General features: G+C 42.4%; 1 protein-coding gene across 3 annotated transcripts in view; it reads right to left on the reverse strand.

Annotated features, from left to right (window-relative positions):
- Positions 1 to 22546, reverse strand: part of ITPR2 (inositol 1,4,5-trisphosphate receptor type 2) — a 240615-nt gene that overhangs the window by 88682 nt on the left and 129387 nt on the right. For all 3 annotated transcript variants that reach the window (XM_021538671.3, XM_021538669.3, XM_021538676.3), the window contains one exon: positions 21953 to 22061. In XM_021538671.3, coding sequence (XP_021394346.1) covers positions 21953 to 22061 — 109 coding nt within the window. The remainder of the gene's footprint in view (positions 1 to 21952; positions 22062 to 22546) is intronic.

Raw genomic sequence — 22546 nt, forward strand, 5'->3', positions numbered from 1 at the left:
TTCACTAAATCTCTGAGGAGGAGACATGGAGAGCACTACAGAGACCCAAAATACCAGCTGGAACCCTGACTCCAACAAGCTAAACACAGAATTGCCGTAGCAAGAAAACACATAACCAAAATCCTAATGTGAGAAAGATGCATTTCATCTATCTGATAAATATCCTTAGCAAAATACTACTGGTTTATACAAAAAACGATGGTAGAAACACTTCAGCTTTTGAACAAAGGCAGCTTCTTAGAGAGAAGCTCCAGGCTGCCTTCCCCAGTGAAACATTCTGCTGGTGTGGACCAGGGGACACACACTCATTTGCTCATCCAGGTGACTCCAAATTCTCTCTCTCACTCCCACAGAAGACTCTTCTGGTTTGTACTAACAAAGTCCAAAGTACCTTATCCTCTAAGGCACTAAAGAATGTCTCTACATGGCAGAGACAGCCACAGCATCAGCCTTCTCAGCTCTGATGACAGCCTGTGAACACCAGATCCCTCATCTAGCCCTGAATAACACTGACTAGAATGTCACCATTATTTAGTTCTGTTAATTAATTACCACTTCACAAAGGCTTTGTTACATAAATTGGTTTCCTATACATATTAGTGCTTTTCTGTCTCCCTGTGGGTCCACTTGATGATGAAATGGCTTTTTGACTGGAAAAAGGACTGAGTGCCACCCAATGCCTCCACCTACATACTTAATGTCCCTCTGTGGCCTAAAACTCCTCATAAGTAGAAGAAAGCATTAGTATTCTAACTGTGACACCATGAGCTGCTGAGCCTCAGCCAGAAGCTTGACAGATTTATATAGTGACAAAGGAATGATGCAGTAGACCAGAAGAGGGTCTGGATTTTGTCTCTCCTGCTTTCCTGTCCTCCATCTTTATTCTTCCTCCTTTTCCCCTCTGATTTTGCTTTTTTCTTCCCTACCCTGGCTGTTCCAAGGACACATTATAATCCATGTGACACTTGATTTGTAGCTTTTGCCCCTCAGTTACTCTGGCAATCCTGCCTCTTGTTTAACAAAGCAGCTCTGGAGGACACTGGGAAAGGGCAAGTGAGCATTTGGGAAGGAAGCATCTGGTTAAAAGTTGAGCCTTTTCCTTCTCCTCCACACTTGAGTCATCAAGCCAAACTCCCAGCAGAAGCACACCTGATGATTCACTATAGCACAAGCATTGGAACTGACAGAACAAACCAAGATGAAGCAAAATGATGTCCAAAAAATTTAGACAGGAAAATTTTAAGATGGAAGCAAGCTGGCAGATGAAAAAGTTCCAAGCATGGCAGCTGGCTCTGCAGAGAATTTTCTTCAGGCTTTGGTATATGCAGATAAGTACCTCCAAAAAATCATTACCGACAAGAACAGAAACTCATCTTAATGAACATGTATTCTGCAAATCAATAAGGAGATGGGGAAGGAAGTAGGATAATTTTTGGAGTCTCATCTTGGACTCAACTACAAGAGAAGTCAAAGGAAACTGAGTATACTAAGTACTGACAGAGAACCTAGATGAAAGAAATGCTATTGTAAACCTCACAGCAGGATGTTTCTGCAGTGTTAAGCAGAAACTTTAATTTGGAATTTGCCTGCTGCAAAGCTCTTAACATTTTTAACACGAGACTCAGGTTTAATTTGAATAGGTCTGAGCAACAAACATATTTACAGTAGCAAGGGTGTTATATTTTGTTTTCACTAGCAGAATACTCAAATGGCTAATTAAAACCAAATTCTATTACCAAAAATGAAATTTTAAAAAATGGCAGAGCCAGTGTCTTTTTAAAATTACCTGATGCTTAAGGCAGACTAAATTGAGTCAGTTTCTGGGAATGTGCGTGCTCTGACCTGTGTGAAAAGGCTGCCGAGGGACTGTGTACAGGCAAGACAGTTACCATGGATACCTCACTGCTTTAGGTGTAGAAGCTTAACATTACAAACAACTTTGCAGCATTAGGCTGCCAGCCTCATAAAAACACAGCAAAATAACAATGAGCTCGGAGATAACCATTATGATCTGCTTTGTGACATGCAAATATAAATCTTCTATCCTAAGGCAAAAGACAAAAGTAGGATTGAGGGGACATGGCCAAATCTTGCAGGCCTTAATTTACAGTGCTCCAGAGAGATGCTACTGTCTTTGGATAGCACTGATGATAATGGGACCTGCAAGTAGGCAGTTTGCCTCAGAATATCCTCCTGCCTAAAGTTTTACCTAAATTAGGACTCCAAACTTGAGCCAACACAGCACAGGAGAGGGAAATGCAGTCAAAAAAACCTATTATTTTAAATTTTTCCTTTAACAGCACAAGTTACTCTTTATTACTACCACAGGGTTTATGGTATCACTCACACTGATTGCATTGAAGGCTTTCACATGAGATATTACAATGTATTATTCCCACATCCTTCCAAGAGCACGGGGTCTTTGTGGGGAGACGCTGACTGTGCCTGCTGGGCAGTGAGCTGTGTGCCTACTGAATACCCTCAGCCTCGAGAGAGGACAGAGATTTTTTAGCTTTACAAATGCAAGCCCATCTCTTGGCCTAACTACCACTGCACCTGTCACACAGACAGTCTCAATGAGAAAAGAAAACCTGCTTCATACCATTCTAATAGTAGCAAAAGAGATTCACTCCCTCACACCAAACTATCTGATCTATTGATCCAACAGCCAACCATTTTTCAGGCAGGGAATGCATCTGTCTCCTCCTTCACCTCGAGCAAAAGTTCACAGGAAATCACTTGAGATGCTTTCTCCTGCTTCTGGTATTAAATTACACACAAAAGAAGTTCAGGTGCAAGTGGGGCTGGGGTTACGTTTCAGGGAATGAAAAATCCATCTCAAGGAGATTTATGATCATTTCAAGTATTCCACAGCCAGGCGCTCACACAAACCAAAAGCAGTGCTCATAGCTGAATTTTACAACATTAATTAAGATGCTTCAACAAGAAGATTATAGATGTACTTATTGCAAAGCTGTGATGGCCAAACCTTTCCATGAGTCAGGACAGTAGAACATCATGCTGGGAGAGCTGCAAGTTACAGGCTGAGGAGAAATCAAGAAGTTGGAGCTGATGTGGGATGCAGAGAGGAGCAGTCAGCTTGTGAGACTCAGCTGAGCACAGATGTGCATACCTGCAATGTTTCATAAGCAAACAGCAGGTACCCCTCCAGCATTTTGCAGACATACCTAACAGAGCAAACTGGACTCCTTCCACGCTCTGTCAAATATTTTTGGCAGTGGGTGCATTCTCCTACACTGTAATTAATTTTGCACTGAAGGCACCCTGAGTTTTCACCAGCACAGAACCATTTTTCAGCCTTCATGGCACAAATCAAAAGGGGCTCATCCAAAAGGCTGAAACCCTAGACCTGTGCCACAAGAGACCATGTTTTCAATATCAAGCTTTGTGCCCATAGTTACAAGAAGGAATAATGCAGATCACATAAATGGCAAAGTAATTGATTCTATCAGCAAACCAGGTAGGCAGATTCTAAATAATAGCACCAAGGGCCCACTTGGCTCGTTTCAGAGCACTGTGGGTGCTCAGGTCCACCTGCAACTCTCCCCATCAGTGTTTCTACCACAGTTACATGAGTTTTGTTATGGTCAGGAGCAGGTGCAATGACTGGGAAACCTTTAAATCAGTAAATACCAGTTTCCCAAAGGGCAAGAGTGCTGAAGTTCCTGCTTGTTATGACTGGTCCCATGGAGAACTCTGAACAGGAAATGCTAGCAGCAAGGGAGCAAGGAAAGTGTAGCTGGAGTGATTCAATCGTGGCTCTAATAACATTAGAAATCTTTTTACTGGCTTTAATGGGATTTGGATCAGGTGCCAGGGAAGCCACCTTACATTCCCCTGATCAGTTATTCTTACCAGCACAGCAAAACAACCAAATCCCAAGCGTCTTTTTTTTGCATGTCAGCATCCCATGAAGGATACAATCGTCCCACATCCACACAAAACTTCTGCAGTTGCAAGACAACTTGTTTCTTAATCTATTATTAGATGAATTAGTAAGGCAGATAAGAAAAGGAAGTAAAGAATTAAATACAAATTTTTAACATTTTCCCCTCTAACAATGTTGCTATATATTTTAAGCAATCAACCATCCAAAAGAGGCCTGTAAGTGGCTAGAGCTGTACTTACGGTATTATTAATTTTAGTATCCAGAGAAAGGGAAACAAAGTACTCAAAATGCACATTAAATCCTCCCATGTAACAGTGCTGTGCTGCATGTCCAAAACCACTGCTAATGCTGTATGAACTGCAAGAAAAGCCACCTGATTTTTCTGGATTCTGCCTTTGCTGCAGCTTAATACCAAAGGGAGATTTAAACAAATAGTTCATTATGCACAGTGTTGGCTGAGGTTTGTCACTCTTCCTTGCCCTTCTAATGAAGAAATTAAGTGGATTTACAGAAATACATCATATCCTTGGTGTTTTCCTAGATAAAGAATCTCACTCCTCCTCATTTAAAAGCTGCTAGCCTTGCTGTAGGTGGCAATTATGTTGAGGGTGAATTGCTGTGGTTACTGTCTGGCAACACCCAGCACTGACACATGTAATCCCCACAGTGTCTGGAAACAGCATTACATCAAACCATCCAAGCTAGTGGCTTACACAACCAGCTACACCCCTTTGAAATCTGTCAGCTCCAGTGACTTGTGCACTTCTGCTTCTCAGACATCAGCTTCGTCACTTATATCACACAGGTATCAACTTCCTTTAAAAATAAAAGTTGGAAGCATTGACCTTTAGCCTAACTTAAAATCTTAGTATGAAAAAAAAAAAAAATCTACATATCAAACAGCAAAGAACTGCTTGATTTTAACACCAAATCTGACCTCAGTTCATAAGAGGCTGTGGGTGCATCCATGCATCACTATGGAGAAGAACCTCAGAAAACAAACAAGACAGCACCAGAAAGGGAAGCTGCAAAATTCTGCTTGTGAAACTAATTCATGAAATGGGTTAATTTGGAGCTAGCCTAAGGATCCCTAAGGCAAGCAGAACTGCACACTGTAAGCAGGCACATCCCATCATTAAATCTAAGAGCTATGGATCAGGTTGTTAATTAAAATCAGTTCTGCTGGGATCTCTGCACCAAAATTAAAAATCACTGAGAAATCTCAAATCAAACAAGGCGTTCATGTCTCCAGCTCTCAGGCAGCCATGTCATATTATGTGAAGACCTGTGAATAAGAATTGTCTCGTGAAATCAGTGGGACCAGACATCAAGCAGGGACTGCTCAGCTCAGAACAGCTGTATCTGCAGCATAGCTGTGTGCTAAGCAGGCAACAGCCTAAGCCACAGAATCACTGCATTTTCCACACAATTTGAAAACAAGCACGTTGTACTTTAACGAGAAATACTGTAACTATGTCCTTGGAGGATTGTTGTTCTGTACCAAAGAATTATTTCCCTTCCCTCTCCTCTCCTCCCCCACTTCCCTCCCCTATGAATTAGTAAATGAATTTCTGCCACAAACCCTCAAACCATATTCTTCCCAATCAAAGAGTCAAACCATACCCAAGAGAGCAAGGCAGCACAGAACCAGTGAGATCCTGCAGACAGCCAGACTGGGTGGAAAGCTCCTGTCACTGCCACACACAGATGGGCACACACAGAAAGCCTATGGGGGGAAAACAGGACAATACCAGAAAGAGGATTACATCCAAACTACATTGCTGGAAAATGGAAAATGTTGTCCTGCAACTGGACAGCTGAATCATCTGCAACCAGACAAAAAAAAAAAAAAAAAAAAAAAAAAAAGACAATACTCAACAAAAGACAGTCCATGTAATTTAATAAGTAAGCAGAGTTTTGGTGTTCTGGTTTTTTTTATTTTTTATTTTGATCCTACACCCCAAGTTTGGAAACAATTCCTTAAGGGCAAGATCCATATTATGGGAGACTCCAGCATGGGCACTTAAGGGCAAATCTATTACAATCTGCATATATTTCCAGGGGAAATGAAGCCTGCAGTTTAGCTCAGGGTCTGCACTTGGGTGTTTTAGCAAATGGGGGACATAATGTGTGCCTGTGAACTCAGACAGAATACAGATCCAAGAAGACAGGATTCTCATAATGTTTTCTTTTGTAAGACTCAGTGCTACAGGGGCTAAATAAAAAGCTTTTGAAAAAGTCATTGCACATAGCATGAGAATAAAGTGCCAGTCCCAGCAGTGGCCGCACAGCCGGCATCCACATTGTACAACAATCGCACAGCTCAAATCGTGACTATGAAAGGACAGCCCAAGCAGCAGGTGGGATGGGAGGATGGCAGGGGGCCATACCCCAGCACCTCTCTCTCCAATCTCTCTGTTCATCAGTCATGTCACACGGGCTGCTCCCCTGCGAGGAACATCCAGAGGAACAGAGAAACTAGAAATGCAGGTCCTGGGCAGGGGAAGCAGCTGGTAGGCATCTGTAATTGAATTCCAGGAGGACTTAGGCTATTTTTAAAACTCTCTGTAGGCTGGCTTTCTTTTTTTTTTCTTTTTTTTTTTTTTTAAAACAGGTGAACATTTCCAAAACTCAACACAGTTTTAAAGTTTCACTGCATACATCTCTGAGTTCCAGGTGATAGCAGCAAAGCCTGAGCAATCAGAACCAGATTCTAAAACTCTGCACCAAGAAAGGGGAAAAAAAACCCCATTTTTTTTAACATACAGTTTTCCTTGCAACTGTATATTTTAAGGATAAAAAACTTTTGTCTTGACGTGCAAACACACAAACCCTCTTCTACTGTATTTATACCCTAGGGGGACACTGATTTTCTAACAACTCCAAAATAAAAGAAATGTCATTATTTATGTGCTGTGCTCCCACAATATCTAATAACCTACAGCTCTGAGGGCACATTGGTATTTAAGGAATGAAGCCCCATAAAATGTAGGCTACCGAATGGGAAGAGTTTTGCTGTTTTTTTTCCATAAGTAGTACCTGCCTAAGGTGATTCCATGCAACCAAACACTTTCAGCACTGGCAGAGTCCAGGAGAAATCCTGGCATGCTTTTGTTCATAAGCAACCTGACCTGCTCAAGCTGTAGTCGGATCTTTCCACACCTTTGGAGCTCCTTTATCTCGTGTAATGTCTGTTAGATGATAACCAGAGTCCTAATAGTCCCTCTCCACACCTTGGGAGAAGAATGGCCCTTTATTATGAGAGAAGGTCTGTTGTTAATCTCCAGCTGTCAAGACCTCTGAATATGTTTACCTGTCTGGGCACTCCCTCTGCTCATGAGAGGCAGGGTCTGGCACCACTTCCACACCCATCCTTGGAAGGATCAGCAATGGATGGGTAAAGGACCTGAAACATAGCTCAGCATGATTGATATGAAGCAGGAAAAACCAAAGACAGCTAAAGCTGCAGAGAGAAGTTCTCATTTTGCTCACAACACAGTCCAGTCTGAGCTGTACTCATTTGTTTTCTGAGTTTGCTGCAGCAGGTTAAATTCTCTGATGATAATGAGCAGTCACCAATTGCATCACCAACTCATTAAATCAACTCAGTATCCACTCGTTAGCAAATATATTTATACTGTTTGATTTTAAGACTCACTGGCTAGCAAAAGCACAGCATATGATAGTTGTTGGGGTATCATTTCTATTATTTTTGTTCTGATTTGTGGAAAACTATCCTTAGCTAGTAGCAGTATACCTCCCTCTGTCTTTTGACTGTGCTAGATTACACAAAACCTGTTACTTTAAAAAATACTAAGAAGATAAAGCCAGGGATCATTTTTCAGCACTTGCAAGACAGAGTTATATAACTATACATAACAATGTATATTTAAACATGGGTTTGTTGTATATAGAGAGGTGAAGTGAAAGAACAGAGGAAAAGCAACAGAAGGGAAGACAAAAACCTTTTATCCACCAAAACAAAACACCATTTTGTGATGCTTATTAATACAAAAGCAACTCCAACAATAACTTCCTCTTGGAAATACAATAAATTTAGGATAACAGAAGCTGTATCATATGAAGTGATATTATTTGTTGAATATTCCCCAGATGGACAAGCAGTACACCTGATCTTATCAAACAGCACAGGAGTTTGTTGCAAGCACAGCTTTATAAACAGCTATTTTCTTACTGTAGTGGTGGCAGGGGAAATGTTTAAGAGGAAAATGTTTTGACTGCCATGCAATCAGACTGCCTGTAAGCAGTATATTCTGGCCCTTAGAAAGTAGGGGAGATTTAATACAGCTCAACATTTCAGAGGGTTTGGTTTCTTCACAGCTCCTGGGCAGCACTATTGTTCTTTTCAAGGGCAAGACAATGAACATTAGCCTCCTTCAGAGGAGGAAGGATGGGATTTCAAATGGTACTTTGGAGAAGTGGTCTGTGCTGTTGGCTGGGGATGGGGAAGCACTTTTCTATCTGTCAGCTCTGTTATGTCAATCAGCTGGTTATCAATAAAAATTGTTACTGAAATTTAAAGCTGCCCCACATGCTACACATTTGGTGGGGTTTTTGTTGTCCCCACAGTCACAGGACCTTGGTTTTTTTGGTCTTTTTTTTTTTTTTTTTTGGGTGGGGGGTTGTTTTATTTTGGGGTTTTTTTGGGTTTTTTTTGCAGAGAACTAGATAAAAGGTGAGAGGTTAATGGCAAGAACATCTGCAGCTTCACACAGGCGCCCACCGGGGAGTCACACACAAAGTAATTGATGGGAACTCCTCACAGGCCACCTGCACGCCCAAACCTCCGTGCCTGCACTCCAGCATCCTCTGCCTAACCCCGCATCCCCCAGCACGGGGAGGCACCTCTGCTGCCTGCGGAATCCGCTCTCAGGGCGGCGGCGAAGCGGGAGAGGGGCGGGTTAATGAATAAAACCGCGTCCCGTGCTCCTGTGGCAGAGGGGAAGGAGCGGGGGGCTCCGTTCGTGCCGCGTTACATCAGGCAGGACCGGCGGCTCCGGCGATGCAGCCCCGCGGGCCATCACTGCTCCGCTCCCGGCGGCGGGGCTGCATCCCCGCACGGAGCCAGCCACGGCGCCCATTACATAACAGCGCCGCGCTCCCCCGCTCACATGCGCCGCGGTCACATGCCCAAACAGCTCCTTACATCGCTGCCCGGCAAAGGCGATTCCAGCGGGGGCCGATGGGGAAGGTGGAAGCGGCGCCCTGCGCTCCCCGCATCCCCCGGCACGGCGCGCTGGCTCCCCCGGGCACCGCTCCGCCCCTGCTGTGCCGGGGCTCGCACCCACACCGGCCGCCTGGCACCGGGGACCGGCCTCTCCCGTCACCAGGCTGATCGCTCACACAGAGAGATTGTTAGGGCTGGAAGGGTCCTCTGGAGCTCGTCCAGTCCAACCCCCCTGCCCTGGTGACAAAGGAACGCGTCCAGGTGGGTTTTGAAACGCCTCCAGTGTCACCTGGAGGGATTTTCTGCAAACAAGGCAGGTGGTGTTTGATCATGGATATATATTGGTCGCTGGGGATAAAACGTGCTCCTCCCCCTGTCAAAGCCACATGCGCTTCCAGGCCAGGGGGGTCCCTCCCAGTGTCACCGTCTGCAGGTTTGCATCCCCCCACGTATGATGGATATAAACATTTCCACAGGTGTGACAGCCACAGATCAGAGGAGTATGGGCTAACACATGCCCCAGATCTCCTAACCAACACCCATCTGGCTGCCTCAGAAGATGGTAGCCACCCCACCCACACTGGGTGCACACCCACCTGTGTGCCACAGGTGATGGTGCTCCGTAGAAGGTCTTCTGCTTTGTCTTTTGCTGGATCACCTCCCTTGGGTTGTAAATTTTTGGACCCACCTTGACCCAGAAATCCTCCTTCAGGAGAACAGGCATTGCAAATCAAGTTGGCCAACACAGCAGGAGGAGTCTCTGAAGTCCGTACAACTCAAGAAGCGGCTCCTTTTGTGTATGCCAACATTGCAGCAAATTTCTAAAAGCATGTTTTTCTCCAGTAGAAGCCAACTTCAGAACAAGAATTTACACAGTAAGCCAAGCTTAATAAATTAATTTTTAAGACTTCATGCCATTTTTTCCCCCAACAAATCTTTCATTCACAAAGCCCAGGAGCACACTCCTTGATTTAGGGAGGAGAAGATGGGCGCCCTGCCAACCAGCGAGGTTCTGCACTGTCATGTGCAAAGCCCTGCTTCCACTTTCAGAGAGACCTTCTCCCAAGGTGAGTCACAGAGTTCCCTGGAGAGGAGCCCAAAACGGGAGTGAGCTTGTGCTACTTAAAAAGTACCCTGTGCTGCACTGCCACGTGCCCACGGTGGTGCTACCTCCCTGTGCAGCGAACTCGGGGCAAGAGGCAGCACTGTGCTCCAGCAGCCTGTCAGGGGGAACTTCAGTTCCCTTCCCTTGTCCTTCAGCAACCCTTCTCACCACTAAAAAATCTAGAATTACCAAAGCTCTGGGCCTAAACACAGTGCTCACCGAGTCAGAAACAAGCATTAGGGCAATATATCTATTGACCAATCTCAGGGAAAAAAAAAAAAAAAGCTTCCCCAGGGTGGCTGTTGCTCAAGTCAGATGGGCAGTGGAACTTGTTTTAGCTGCACATGTGCTTTCCCTAGCAGGAACGTGTGTGAAAGAGCCCCTTTGTGCAGGGCTGCAGCTGCCTGGTGCTGCTTTGCCACCTCCTGTGGCTCTGGAGGCCCCTGCTGGAAGATGGAGCTGGCCAGGCACAGCATTGGCAGGGGCAAGAAAGCAGCTACTTTTCAGCTGCAAAATGGAGAGTTGAGAATCATGCAGAAGAGGCTTGAGAAAACTATTTTAATTTACTCTGATTTTACTACCTCATGGTTCTTGCAGGGGGCAGAGCCCCAGCTGGCTTAGTAGTAAAATCACACTGCATAGGGCTTAGCAGTAAAACAGACAGATAGTGATCAAAGTACTGAACTTAAGACACAGAAGCCATAAACTGTGGGGTAGATCAAAAGAAAACATTATTCCAGCAACATTTCCTTTCCTGCTCCCAAATAAAGTCTTTCTTCACCTAAAAATCAGAGAAAAAAACAAAGAAAAAAGTATGTGCAAAAATAGGAGAGAGATAGCTTAAAGAGACAAAGGAATTGTTTCTTTAGTTTCAAATTGTTTATAGTTGAAAAAATAGGTTAAATACATGATGAATTACAGTATATATATCAAATAGTTGACTTCTTGGGGTTTTTTTTTACCTTTTTTTTTTCTTTAAGAAGGGAAGTAAAAGACCTGCACTTAGAGTACCCAGTGTGCTAGAATTTGCTACTGAGTTAAAACAAGCTCTTTCAATATTGCATGTATGGAAATAATCTCTTTCTATAAACAGCTTCATCTAAGTCAAGTGGCTCCCTGCAGACCACAGTGGGGACAGCAAACCCTTCTCAGCAGCCTGGCTGAGCATCAGCTGGGACTCCAGGAGGAGACAGTTCAGCTGCCACCTCCCAGCCCTGTGCCCACACACAGCCAGCCCTGCTCTCACCTGATCCTCTGCACAGGCACAAATGGGTACCTCTATGCCCAGATTTCTGCAGTACAAATTACTTATTTCTGTCTAAGCACACCCCAAACCCAAGTAATCTCCTAAACTTGCTGCTCTGTCTGATGTTTTGGGTGTTTGGGTTTTTTTTCTTCATTAAAACATTTCTTCACACAGAACCAAAATCCGAACTCAAACAATAAAATCTGAGGTTTTCCCAGGCATGATGTTATTTGCTGTAAGAATACTTAAATATGAAGGAAAAGAAGAAATCATTCAACTTCCAAACAGCCTTTTCTAAGTTCTTATGGTTGGTTTTATTGTGAGAATAATCATGACTACAACAAAGTGCCAGCAACAACCAGGGCAAATTTAATAAAGACTGTGACATATAACCAGAACAATCCTCTGTGCCATCCTGGGTGAATAAAGCCCACCCTTTATTGCTAGCAGTGAATTACTGTTAACATCCTCTGCTTCACAAAAGCAACCTAGTTAATGTGGGTCTCCTTGCAAAATTAAGAATACTCAGGCTGCACAGTGTGTTCTCCAGGAACATTTTTTAGCCTCTTCAAAAAAAAAAAACTGTAAAAGCAGAACTTCCCAACCATGTGCAGGGCTTCCAGCATTTGTTTAAATGCAAAGATTTTCATTTTTAGAGAGCCACAGTAAAATATTTGTATATTTAGAAGAGTTTGGTTTCTTCAAATGCTGAACTGCACCCAGTAAGAGCAGCCTGGGAGGAACCTTAGAGCTGGGAACCTCTAACTGGTCACAGCTGAGAAAACACCTGGTTCAAGGGAAGCTTGTTGTTCCTCTGGAAGCAGTAAGGAGTCTTAAAACTGAAAGACCTGAGAGTCAAGGTTATCTAAATTTCTTTTGCAGCAAACAGGCAGACTGGTATCCAGCCCTAGTGGATGGAAGGCTAATGGGGCACAAATGCTACTGTAGACAGCTAAGGAGTCAAAAAAAATCAAGTTTTTTGCAAGAAAGAGGAAAAAAGTAGTAAAAAAAATAAGGGGAGGGGGGGAAGGGTAAAAGGCTTGCAGGAAAAAGGAATATAAGGAGACTTTAATGGTGTAACTGCTCAGTAACTGAGGACAAAATGTTTTGGACAAGTCTGCCAAAAGGAATTTTCAGAGTGACAAGGCCCTGTCCCCAACCCCCACTGACAGCTCTGCATGGGGATTACCAACACTGGTCCCACCCTGCTGAGCACATTTCCCTGTGCCCCAGCTGAGGGCCAGCAGTGCCTCTTGCTGGCACCCCTGGCAGTAGAAAGGATCCCCTCATGGGAGCTCCAAATATTCTGGTCTTTTCCCCACAAACTGAAGAGGTCAGGTGACCATAAATGGACCTGGCTTTTATTTCAGTAAATAAACACAGGCGTAATTCAACAAAGCATACTTCAAACTCTGGGATTTGTACAGTAGAATTGGAAGAACAGACACACTAAAGACTCAGAGAAATCCCAAATAAACTATTTGTAATTAAAAAAAAATCTCATGATTTTCAAGCCAAATCTCGTGATTTGTTTGTGGCCTGACTCAGGGTTTTCAGTGCTTGGGGCTGGCAACTCTGACTAAGCAGGGATATGAAAGAAGAGCGAGAGTGACTGCCCGCCAGGCTTCTGTTTTCCTGGGACAGAAGACAAAGCAGCTCTGACAATTCCAGCTGGCAATACCATCCAGGCACTCCTCCAAGGCCAAACATGCTGGGTAAAATCCTCATCAGACCAAAAAAAAAAAAAAAATTCCTATCAGAACCAGTTACTGTAGTTGCTTAATAGCTGTTTTCCAAAGTTCAATATAGCATATATTTTCTTTTTCTTGAGAAGGGGGAGATAGGCCACATTATAGACTAATCCCTTGCCAGATGTCATTAGTGATGAAGTCCCTTAGAAATTACATCAGTTTGAAACGAATCAGAAAACAGTGAGTTTCCATTTCCTCCTCCTGCCTGGCTAGACAGAGACCTCGGGATCAGCTTTCATCCACAGCCTGGAATCAGCCCTCCTCTGCGTCTTGCTTGGTGTGGCAGGGGTGTTAAGCAAGTAATTGCAACCATTAAAAAGAAAAATAGCTCACTCACTCCTGCTCCCTGTCCCCGTCAAATACCAGCTCCTTCATTAGGCTTCCCAGGAGCTGTCTCAGCACTCTGCAGCAGATTCTGCCTGCTCCTGGTGGAGGTGGGTGCTTCCAGCTGTGGCACGCATCTCCAGCCACCACCCCTGAGTGCTCCAGGTGATGCCAAACCGGCAGCTGTCCCCTCTCTCCTGATGACCCCACGTGTCCCCTGACACCTGGCATCTGGTAAGACAGCCTGGGCAGGGAGTGGAATCTGACTTCCAACGCCCTGTGCAGTGCCCAGCCCTCCCTCTGCCTGCTCACAGGGTAAGGAGCAGAAGCACAGAAAGAGGTCGAGGAGAAGGGCCTTGCTGGTTCTTAGTGCTTTTGCTGTCCCTAGTAAGGCAAGTGAACGCCCCATCCTGCTGTCTGAAAGGAATGGATCTTAAATTCTTTGTGCATGGACTGACTAAACCAGAACAGTATCATAAACTGATGTTTCCTGTAGAAACTCAGTGCCTGAAACACATTTCTGGATCGTAAATCTTAGACTAGAGCAGTTTATGTAATGCCACCTATTCAAGCTGCCCTAAGTAACCATAACTAACCATTCCATTATAATGAGTCCATTATCCCCCTGCTTTATTGTATTTTCTCTTAAAACAGAGATCAAAGATTTGGATCTAGTGGCATCATGCCGATTTCATTTTTATTACTGGCTCCCTAGGTCTATCATAAATATTCATTGGCCATCCTTAATACAAGGCATTGAATTCTGCTCACTGCTATCTCTGGTGCGACTGCAAAGTACAAACAGGGTTGTTGCTCCAACATATTAAATAAAGCAGCAGCAAATTTTTGATAGTCAACAACAACAAAAAAACAAAACAAAACAAAAAAAAATCCAAGCCACCCAGAAAACAAAAGAACCCTTTTCCCCACCCAAGGAAATTCAAAACCAAAGGAGACATTTTCTCTTGCCCCCTCCACGACTACTGCAGACATTTGACTGCTGTGGGAATTGAGCCATGCAGCAGCAGCAGCAGCTGACCTGCTCCCACAGACAGGAGATGTTTCTGAAAAGTCCACAGTTGCCACACTGTGGTCTCTGCGATACTGCAGCACTCTCTGTGCTTTCCAGCAAGAATTATAACCATTACCTGGCAGTGGTAGTGAAACTGCTCATAAATGTGGCCTTTTCATACAGGAATTAATTCTGAAAAGGGAGTGGGAAGCGTGTGGGGAGAAACATCTTCCAGAATCATTGTCAAGAAAAAGTTATGTGTTTTTATCCTCCTAACTCCCAAAAAACATTGCAACCATCCCAAGCTTCGGGGTGCCTGCAATTTGTTTCTCTCACGTGTTCCTCTGAACTCCCTTCCCACCGCACTCTAGCTCTCCCAGGGTATGGAAAGCCCTGTTGTACCCCTGTCAATTGCTCCTGCTCTGCAAATAATCACAAAGGCTCCTTGGAATGCCAAAGGGGCACTTTGAACAACCACCAATCAGTAAAATTACAGTGGCCATGGGAATGATGTTTTTATTCCTGTTAAGTAACTCTGAGAGCATTAACACATATAATTCTAAACAAGATCATCTTCTCCATTAAAAACAAAACAATATGCTAAGACACCAATTTAACATTCCAATATTTATCTTCTAATATAACTCCACTATGGAGGTAAGAGAAAAAGAGAAGGAATAGGAATAAATAAATTAAAATAAATATTTATATTTATTAATCCATCCTCACACAAAATTCCACACATCTGGAGACATGAATCATATGATAAAACTGTTGCCTCATTTTACATATTAAGTTACAATATATCTTTGGTCATTTACCTAGTTCCCTTGCCAATCTAAGATCTGCTAGAACCTTCCACTAAATTCCTAAAAATCTGCTTTATTAATAATTTAAAACATAGAAATAAAACCAATCAGGGAGAAAACCTTGATCCTGATATCTTCATACTGTAGAATTTGATTCAAAGAGCTATAGTAAGCACGGAATTTAACTTCCTGATGTACTGAAGTCTTTAGTGAAATTCATTTCACCTGTATTCAAAACAAGAAAATCTAGTTGCTGTTGTTCACAAAAAGGATCCTGATGAGTTCCATGAATATTGTGCCTGTGTAAGGTGAGATGAATCATCCTCAGAGCTCTAGCAGTTCCATTTACTAAACAGCTCCCTTCTGTTGCGCTCTTTTTTATTTGTTTTTAATGAGTAGCAGTATCAATAGAGAAGGATGTCAGACAGTTTGCAGGCAGTTAAGATTTTCTTGCTGGTTTGCTCTTCTTAAGATCACATCCATAGGAAGGAGTTAATGTGAAATCAGAAGGGCAAACCCCCTATTGTCTCATACACTGTGTAAAGGGCAAATTCCAGAGCAGAAATTGGTCATTTGAAGTTCAGAGTAAAGAATAAGCTACTCTAGTTTTATTGGTTTGGTTGATGCTGTTTTGTTTAAGCTACAAAAAATATTTTACAGCATCAGATGCTCCTTTAGAGGAGTGATGATGTATGTGAAAAGGGCTGATGATATAAGTTCCAAAATAATTTATCAATCAGGATTTGGGGCTTAATATTTCTGAAAGAAAACTGGGTAACAATATACCATAATCTTAAAATTTGATAAATATGAGCTGCTGAGAGACTACAGTCTTTTGGATGAAATGTGTTAACAACCATGTGTTTTTACAGCCTGGGCATCCTGCCATTAGATTTGTTTGTGACTTGAAGAACAAACAAACAAAGGAAAAATAACCAAGGTTTTGAAACAAAAAAGAGTGAGTACCAGAGAGTAGGGAGCACCAGTGTTCACTGAACTATCACCTGAGACAGAAGTACCTGTAGGTCTCTGGAGATACTTTATTTGCATCATGACAAGTTAACAATTACGCATATTAAAGAGGGCAAAATCATGACTGCTATGTAGTTAGGCCTGTGTTCAATGCCCCTGCAGCAGATTAAACTGCTCCTGCCTTTCACTAGATCAGGGCCTGCACTTTGTAAGGTGTCTCCTGAATTACCTGTCCTTGATACACAACTTTGAGTTTAAAGTTCTTGTGCAGCTCAGCAAGGGCAATGCAGTCTGCCTGAAACCACCCCTGGCACAGACCCCTCACAACTGGTCCAAGCACAGTGGCTCTCAACAGGCTTCTGAAGGTGACACACACAGGTGACAGTCCAAAGCTGGGGGAAATCTCTAGGACCTGTTACTTACAGCAAAAAAAAAAAAAAAATTTCCCTTAAAAATAAGTCATGCTTTTCATACACCCAGTTCTCACAGGTTTTTGCATCAGCAACAAATGTGTGCAATTGAAAATGCAGCAGAATATCTGGGGGCTGTCCAGCAGTGTGGTCCTTTCAGTCCAGAACAATGCACATCACAGGAGGTAAAAGGGGTACCCCAAAGATGAGAGATGCTAATTCAGAATATTCTGGTCGATGCTGCCTGTCACAGCCCCAGAAATGTGCAGCAATAACAACACAACAGTGGCTGATGGCCCGAGGCTCTGAGCACTGTGGCTGACAACACCTGGCTAGAACAAACAACACCATCACATGCCTCCTGGTATCCCTTTGCTTAATTATCCCAGCTTGAAGCCTAGAGGGGAAAAAGTGAAACTCTGCTCATTTGTTTTTCTGTAGGTTTTCTCTCTTTTGTAAAATGTCAGTGCATGGGTCTAATGAGAAATTACCACATTTTCAGGTTCTGACCACGTCCAGTGTTTAGCCTTGCATATCTGAAAGCTCTGGTACTCCTGCCACTGCAATTACTGGCTCAGAGGATTCAGGGCAATAGCAAAGCTTGAATCCTGTGATGTAATAAATTCCTGGAGGCTTTGGTTCTGCAGCTGATCACCACCTTCACACAAAGCATCTCCAAGACCAAAGGGTTTGTCCCACTTATGTTTGAGTTTTCACCAATCATTTAACTCCCATGACAAAGCCACAACAGAAGTTTTTTGATCATACCAGAAGTGCTGGTCACACCTAGGCTAGCACTGCTGGACATAACCATACATTCTTCCTCCCTGCATCTCCAGTCCCTCCCTGTGAACTGCTTTCCTAAGGCTTGAATTTTTAATGTAGGATGCTGAAAAGTGTCCTTTATCAGCTAAAATAGGTAAGTGAGTTTAAAAAAAATTCAATACAAACAGCACTGAGGATACATGTCCTCCTATGGTGTTTCTGACCCCCTGTCAACTCAGGCACACTGAGCTCAGTGAGGAGAATGGCCTGTTGACAACAGAGAAAAACAGGCCCGTGCACAGGTATTTTTATACATCAGCACAAATAAAACTGACAGCAGAAACAGGGAAAAATTAAATGTAATTCTTCAAAATGCCTGCAGTGCCAGTAACCCAAAATGTGAGTAGTAACACAAATAAAGGAATTTGGATCTCGCTTGCCCATTTAAAATAAGCATTCTTTTGAGGTATGATATATTCAGCAAGCAACACATTTTCAGAATTATTCTCTTTCCTCCTCTTTTTTTTTTCTTTACCTACAAATGCTGTTTATCTGAATGCTGCCTAATTTGCACATGCAAATAAGTCAAATCATCTTGAAAAGATGAGGCTACAGAATAGCATGCAGTTTAAGTTGAGAATGTCTGTGATTCTCAGTGCTGCAATGCTGGGACATTGCAGTGGCTCCCAAAATCTCCTGGCTTCTAATACCCATTGAGGCCATTTACCCCAGCAGAAAAAGACCTGCAGCTCCCACTGGCTTCAGCTTGCCTGGTAGATCAATACAACAATATATTGGCACAACTGCTTTTGACAAACTCACTGGAGTTTTGTCAACAGCTCCACATGAAAAGATTCAGTTTTTCTGGCACAAAATGACCAAGAGCCAGCAGTGGCCATATCTGGGACCACATATTACAGGAATAAAATACATTTGTATTTTCACCAAAGCTATACCTTTTCTTTCACATGTATATTTGGTGGTGTTCCTGCAAACAAAGCCTACATTTAATATCTAAAGTTGAATGCAGAAACATTAACCTTGCAAAACAAAAGGCCACAAAGCTACTTTTATGATTTTAAATCATGAACTAGTTCAAATGTCTAAGAAAAAAACCCAATATTTTTCATGAGTTTTTCCAAAAAAGGCAAAAAGTGCAACTACTCATTTCTGACAATTAAGCAGCTTACAGTGTCTTTGTTCTACTGACACTTAAAAATGCAGTTTTCAATTATTTATACTGATGTTCAACACCTAACAGAGGAAGAAAAAGTATAAAGTGTGTGCTCTGCAGCAGAGGCACCCCTTCCTGAAGAGTTCCATTAATTTACAGTAGTGTTTCTCAGAGGAGCTGCCTTAGGGAGGGGCACAAAGGCCTGGATTCTGCCACATTCTGTAATGCCCTACCATCCATTAGCTCATCTGATCAGATGTAATATACACATGGCAGCAAAGAGGACATTTTTCCCCCAGAGGTTTATGAACAGCTGGGAAATCAGCAGGTTGTCCATACCCAAGGCATTGCCAACAGCTGGAGTCAGGCAAGAAGTCCATATGAGCATCATTAGATCAAGAGTTCAACAACTTCATCCAATTCCCTGAGGAGGGTTTAATTTAAGCTTATGAACCCTCTTTAAAGATGCTGGACCACCCTTCCTGGCTCAGCAGCTCTGTTGTATGGACAGACACTTTAAGCAGGGAAGCAAGGTAATGCTAAGATTTTAAACTGCTCCAATCATTTGCAAAGTGAGCACATATCAGTCTACATGTCTCAGGTGCTTTTGTCAATGTTACTCAGATTCAAACTGAGGTGTATAAATAGGTCTAGAGGCAACATTCATACAGAAATTAAACTGATATGAATCACTACAGTGAAACAAAAAAATATATGACTAAATAAATTCAAAATTGCCAGTCCAAGATCATTCTGGTTTTGCAAAATGGACATAAAAACTGCCAGTGATTCTAAACCCAAATACAGATGGGACACATCCAGTCCAAGCACAGTCCTTTCTGTCCCTCCTGCTTTTCTTCAAATAGTCAGTCTGAAACAAGCTTTAAATAAATACATTTACATGCTGCAGTAGCTATCTAAACAGAGGCAATGTGAGCTCTCCCCACACACTGCTTTCCCCAAGTGTTTTGGAAGAGAGGAGCTGTAGATCAGGTTTCACTCCAGCTGGTGACCTAATCAATATAAACAGGGCTAAGACTCAATGCAAAACTCCCAGGAGATTGCAATAATCACCTGCAATTACTTATGAAAGCAAATCAATGGCCAGGAGATTTTATGTGTCATTTATATACCTTAAATCAAACTTCTGAAATTAAACTTTGATTCCCAGCACAATTAGAAGTTGTGGTGCTAAGCACAAGTGAGTGCTGCCTCAGAGGCTGACTGCAAGGAAATCCAAGGAAATGGAGCCAGGAGAGCACCAGAGACCTGAAACTCACCATCAAGAGGAGGTGCAACTATAGAGTTGGCATAGTGGATGCAGGAATAGGTATAAAATCACTGAAATAAGCCCCTACTCCTCTTTTGCCTCCTGTTCCTTCAGCAAATGACACAGGCTACCTTCCAGTGGTCAAATGAAGGACAAAGACAGTAGAAGGTGCTCAGTGGTGGGAATTAACATGAAGAGAGAGGAGGAAACTTTATTTCATTATTTCATCCTTCTTTCTCACTGTGGGAAAGTCTGCAGAAACTGGAGGCTGACCATTTCTGTCAGGTTTATCACAGAATATACAATTTGATGGATGATTAGCAAACTCAGGCTTCCTGTCAAAATGTCCCACACCCCTCTGTAGCTTTGCTCTGGTTATGTCCATTATGTATTTACTACTTTTTTTTTTTTAATATCTGCATACTGTAGTTGAATAACTTCGCAGGCAGTGAGATCATAGCCCAAAAAAAGATGGGAAACACGCACATGAGGCTATTCATTGTGCTATTTTTACTGTTCTGAAGTCCATGGCACTGAACAATGACTCATAAGAGTAGCAAGCCAGAGAAGCACTTGCAAAGCATATCCAAGCTTGTTTATTCACATATTTGTTTGCACTGATTCATCACGCTCCTCAGTGTAAAACTAATGGGACTCCAGAGGAAGCACGGGGGAGAAATTCTGTTTAAAAAGAAATTTTCCACCCACCATGCATCCCCAAGATGGTGGAAGTCACCATGAGGGATTTGGGAATACACCTCCTTTACTCACTCCTGAAAAGCAGAGCCCTTACAGACATATGGAGCACATTCCCTCTGATGGGAATTCCCTCCCTTAACTCTGTCTCCCTTTATCAGCAGCCACAGCAGGGTACAAGGAGAAACTAAAACAAGCAAGTCTTCTTGCTTGTTTCAAGTCCTACATTAAAAGTGTTGCCTTTTTTCCTTCCCCTGTAGTTCTGAGACAAGGTTAACTTATGGTGGGTCTATGTAATTCTTTTAGAGAGGTTTGGCAAAGGTCAGTTACAAAAGCAAATTATTTTTCCCATGTGATGCAGTGGTGTTATGCACCCAGACTGCTATTAGAATAAATATGAATAATAATAAAGAATAACAATATCTGCTTCCCCTGTGGAATTGTCTTTATGACATTAAAAAAGAATTTGTCTGCCCAGGCCTAACCACAGTTTTCTTCGAGGAGGAGGTGAAGATGGGGCTGGTTTCCTCTGCTTACACTGGTTATTTTTGAACAGGGCAGGTCTCATATCAGCTCCATGATTCATATTTAAGAGTGAATAAAGCTGAAAGGGTTTGGGGAATACCCAGAAATACGGATAAGAGGAAATTACACAAAAGACAGCGGGATCAGGCTCAGAAATAACAGGGACAGCTGACATCTACATCTGAATCTGCCTACTGATAGCCAAAGGAACAGGCAAAATGAAAGAGGCATTTGAAAGACTTAGTTTTGCAAGAGAAAACTGGGCAATGAGGGGAGAGAGGAATGCAAGAAATAATTGACACTTACAGAGTACAGACTATGTCACTTCTTCCCAAAACTGGCAGCTCTGCTTGAACATTGCAGATTTCCTTTCACACATTTGGGAGCATTAAAAAGCGTGTGGAGTACAAAAGTCTGGCACCACAGGCAGCAGGGAAAACTGTACAATTGCAATTAAAAATCCCCATATTTCCATTGATTTTATGGTAAAGTCAGGTGTGACAAATTAAGACTAACCTCCAGAAATAGAGAATATCCAATATATAATAGTTATACATAGTGATATTTGCTACTGCTAATTAATTTAATCTTGCTTGCCTTGACTCTTACCAAGTCCCTCACACAAAACTATGTAAGGCAGAGTTTCTTTTGTTCCAAACCAACTTGCTACCTTACCACACTGTTCCTAAGACACCAAGTTATCCCTAAAACATGCACAAAACTGAAATCATGTCAGATTCTGTTATTAATACTGTACTGTTAGTTCTATATTTAATATTATAGTGGAAGCAGTACCTCTTCTGCAAAGTTGGTTTTCTTGTCAAGCATTTCCCGTAAAGTTTGAAGGATTTTAATGCAGAGCTTTTCTTCTTTTTCCATTAGCTTCTTTGTGTGATTAATCAACCTGAAAGTAAAATATTAAAACTTAAAGAGCACTGCACATTGTTGCTAAGCCATGCTGCAATTTCTTTATGTAAAAATTGCCCATCATTATATTTTTCCTCAAGGAAAGGAAATAAAAGTGGTCAAGAGAAATCATAATTAAAAAGGACTTTCAAGCTGTTGCGAGATTTTTGTGTTAATGTCCATATCTTATTGGCTATACAGAAGACATAATTTTACATCCATATTTTTTGCGGGTTTACAGTTTAAGATCCAGACTTGCTATTTCATCCTTTCTTTATTAAAAGGTAACTAATTTTAACTATTATTTAAAGGCAACCAGTGGTCACCACGCATCTTGCAAACTTTAAAAGCTACAACCCTTATACCTTCCAACTTCTATGATGGCTATAATATATTTATGATATAATTAACAAATGGTATTCAGCCAAAAGGATTTCCAAAAAATTTTACATGGAAATGTTCAGAAATACAGACATTTGGATG

This window comes from Lonchura striata, chromosome 5 (assembly GCF_046129695.1).
Source record: "Lonchura striata isolate bLonStr1 chromosome 5, bLonStr1.mat, whole genome shotgun sequence".
NCBI lineage: Eukaryota > Metazoa > Chordata > Aves > Passeriformes > Estrildidae > Lonchura > Lonchura striata.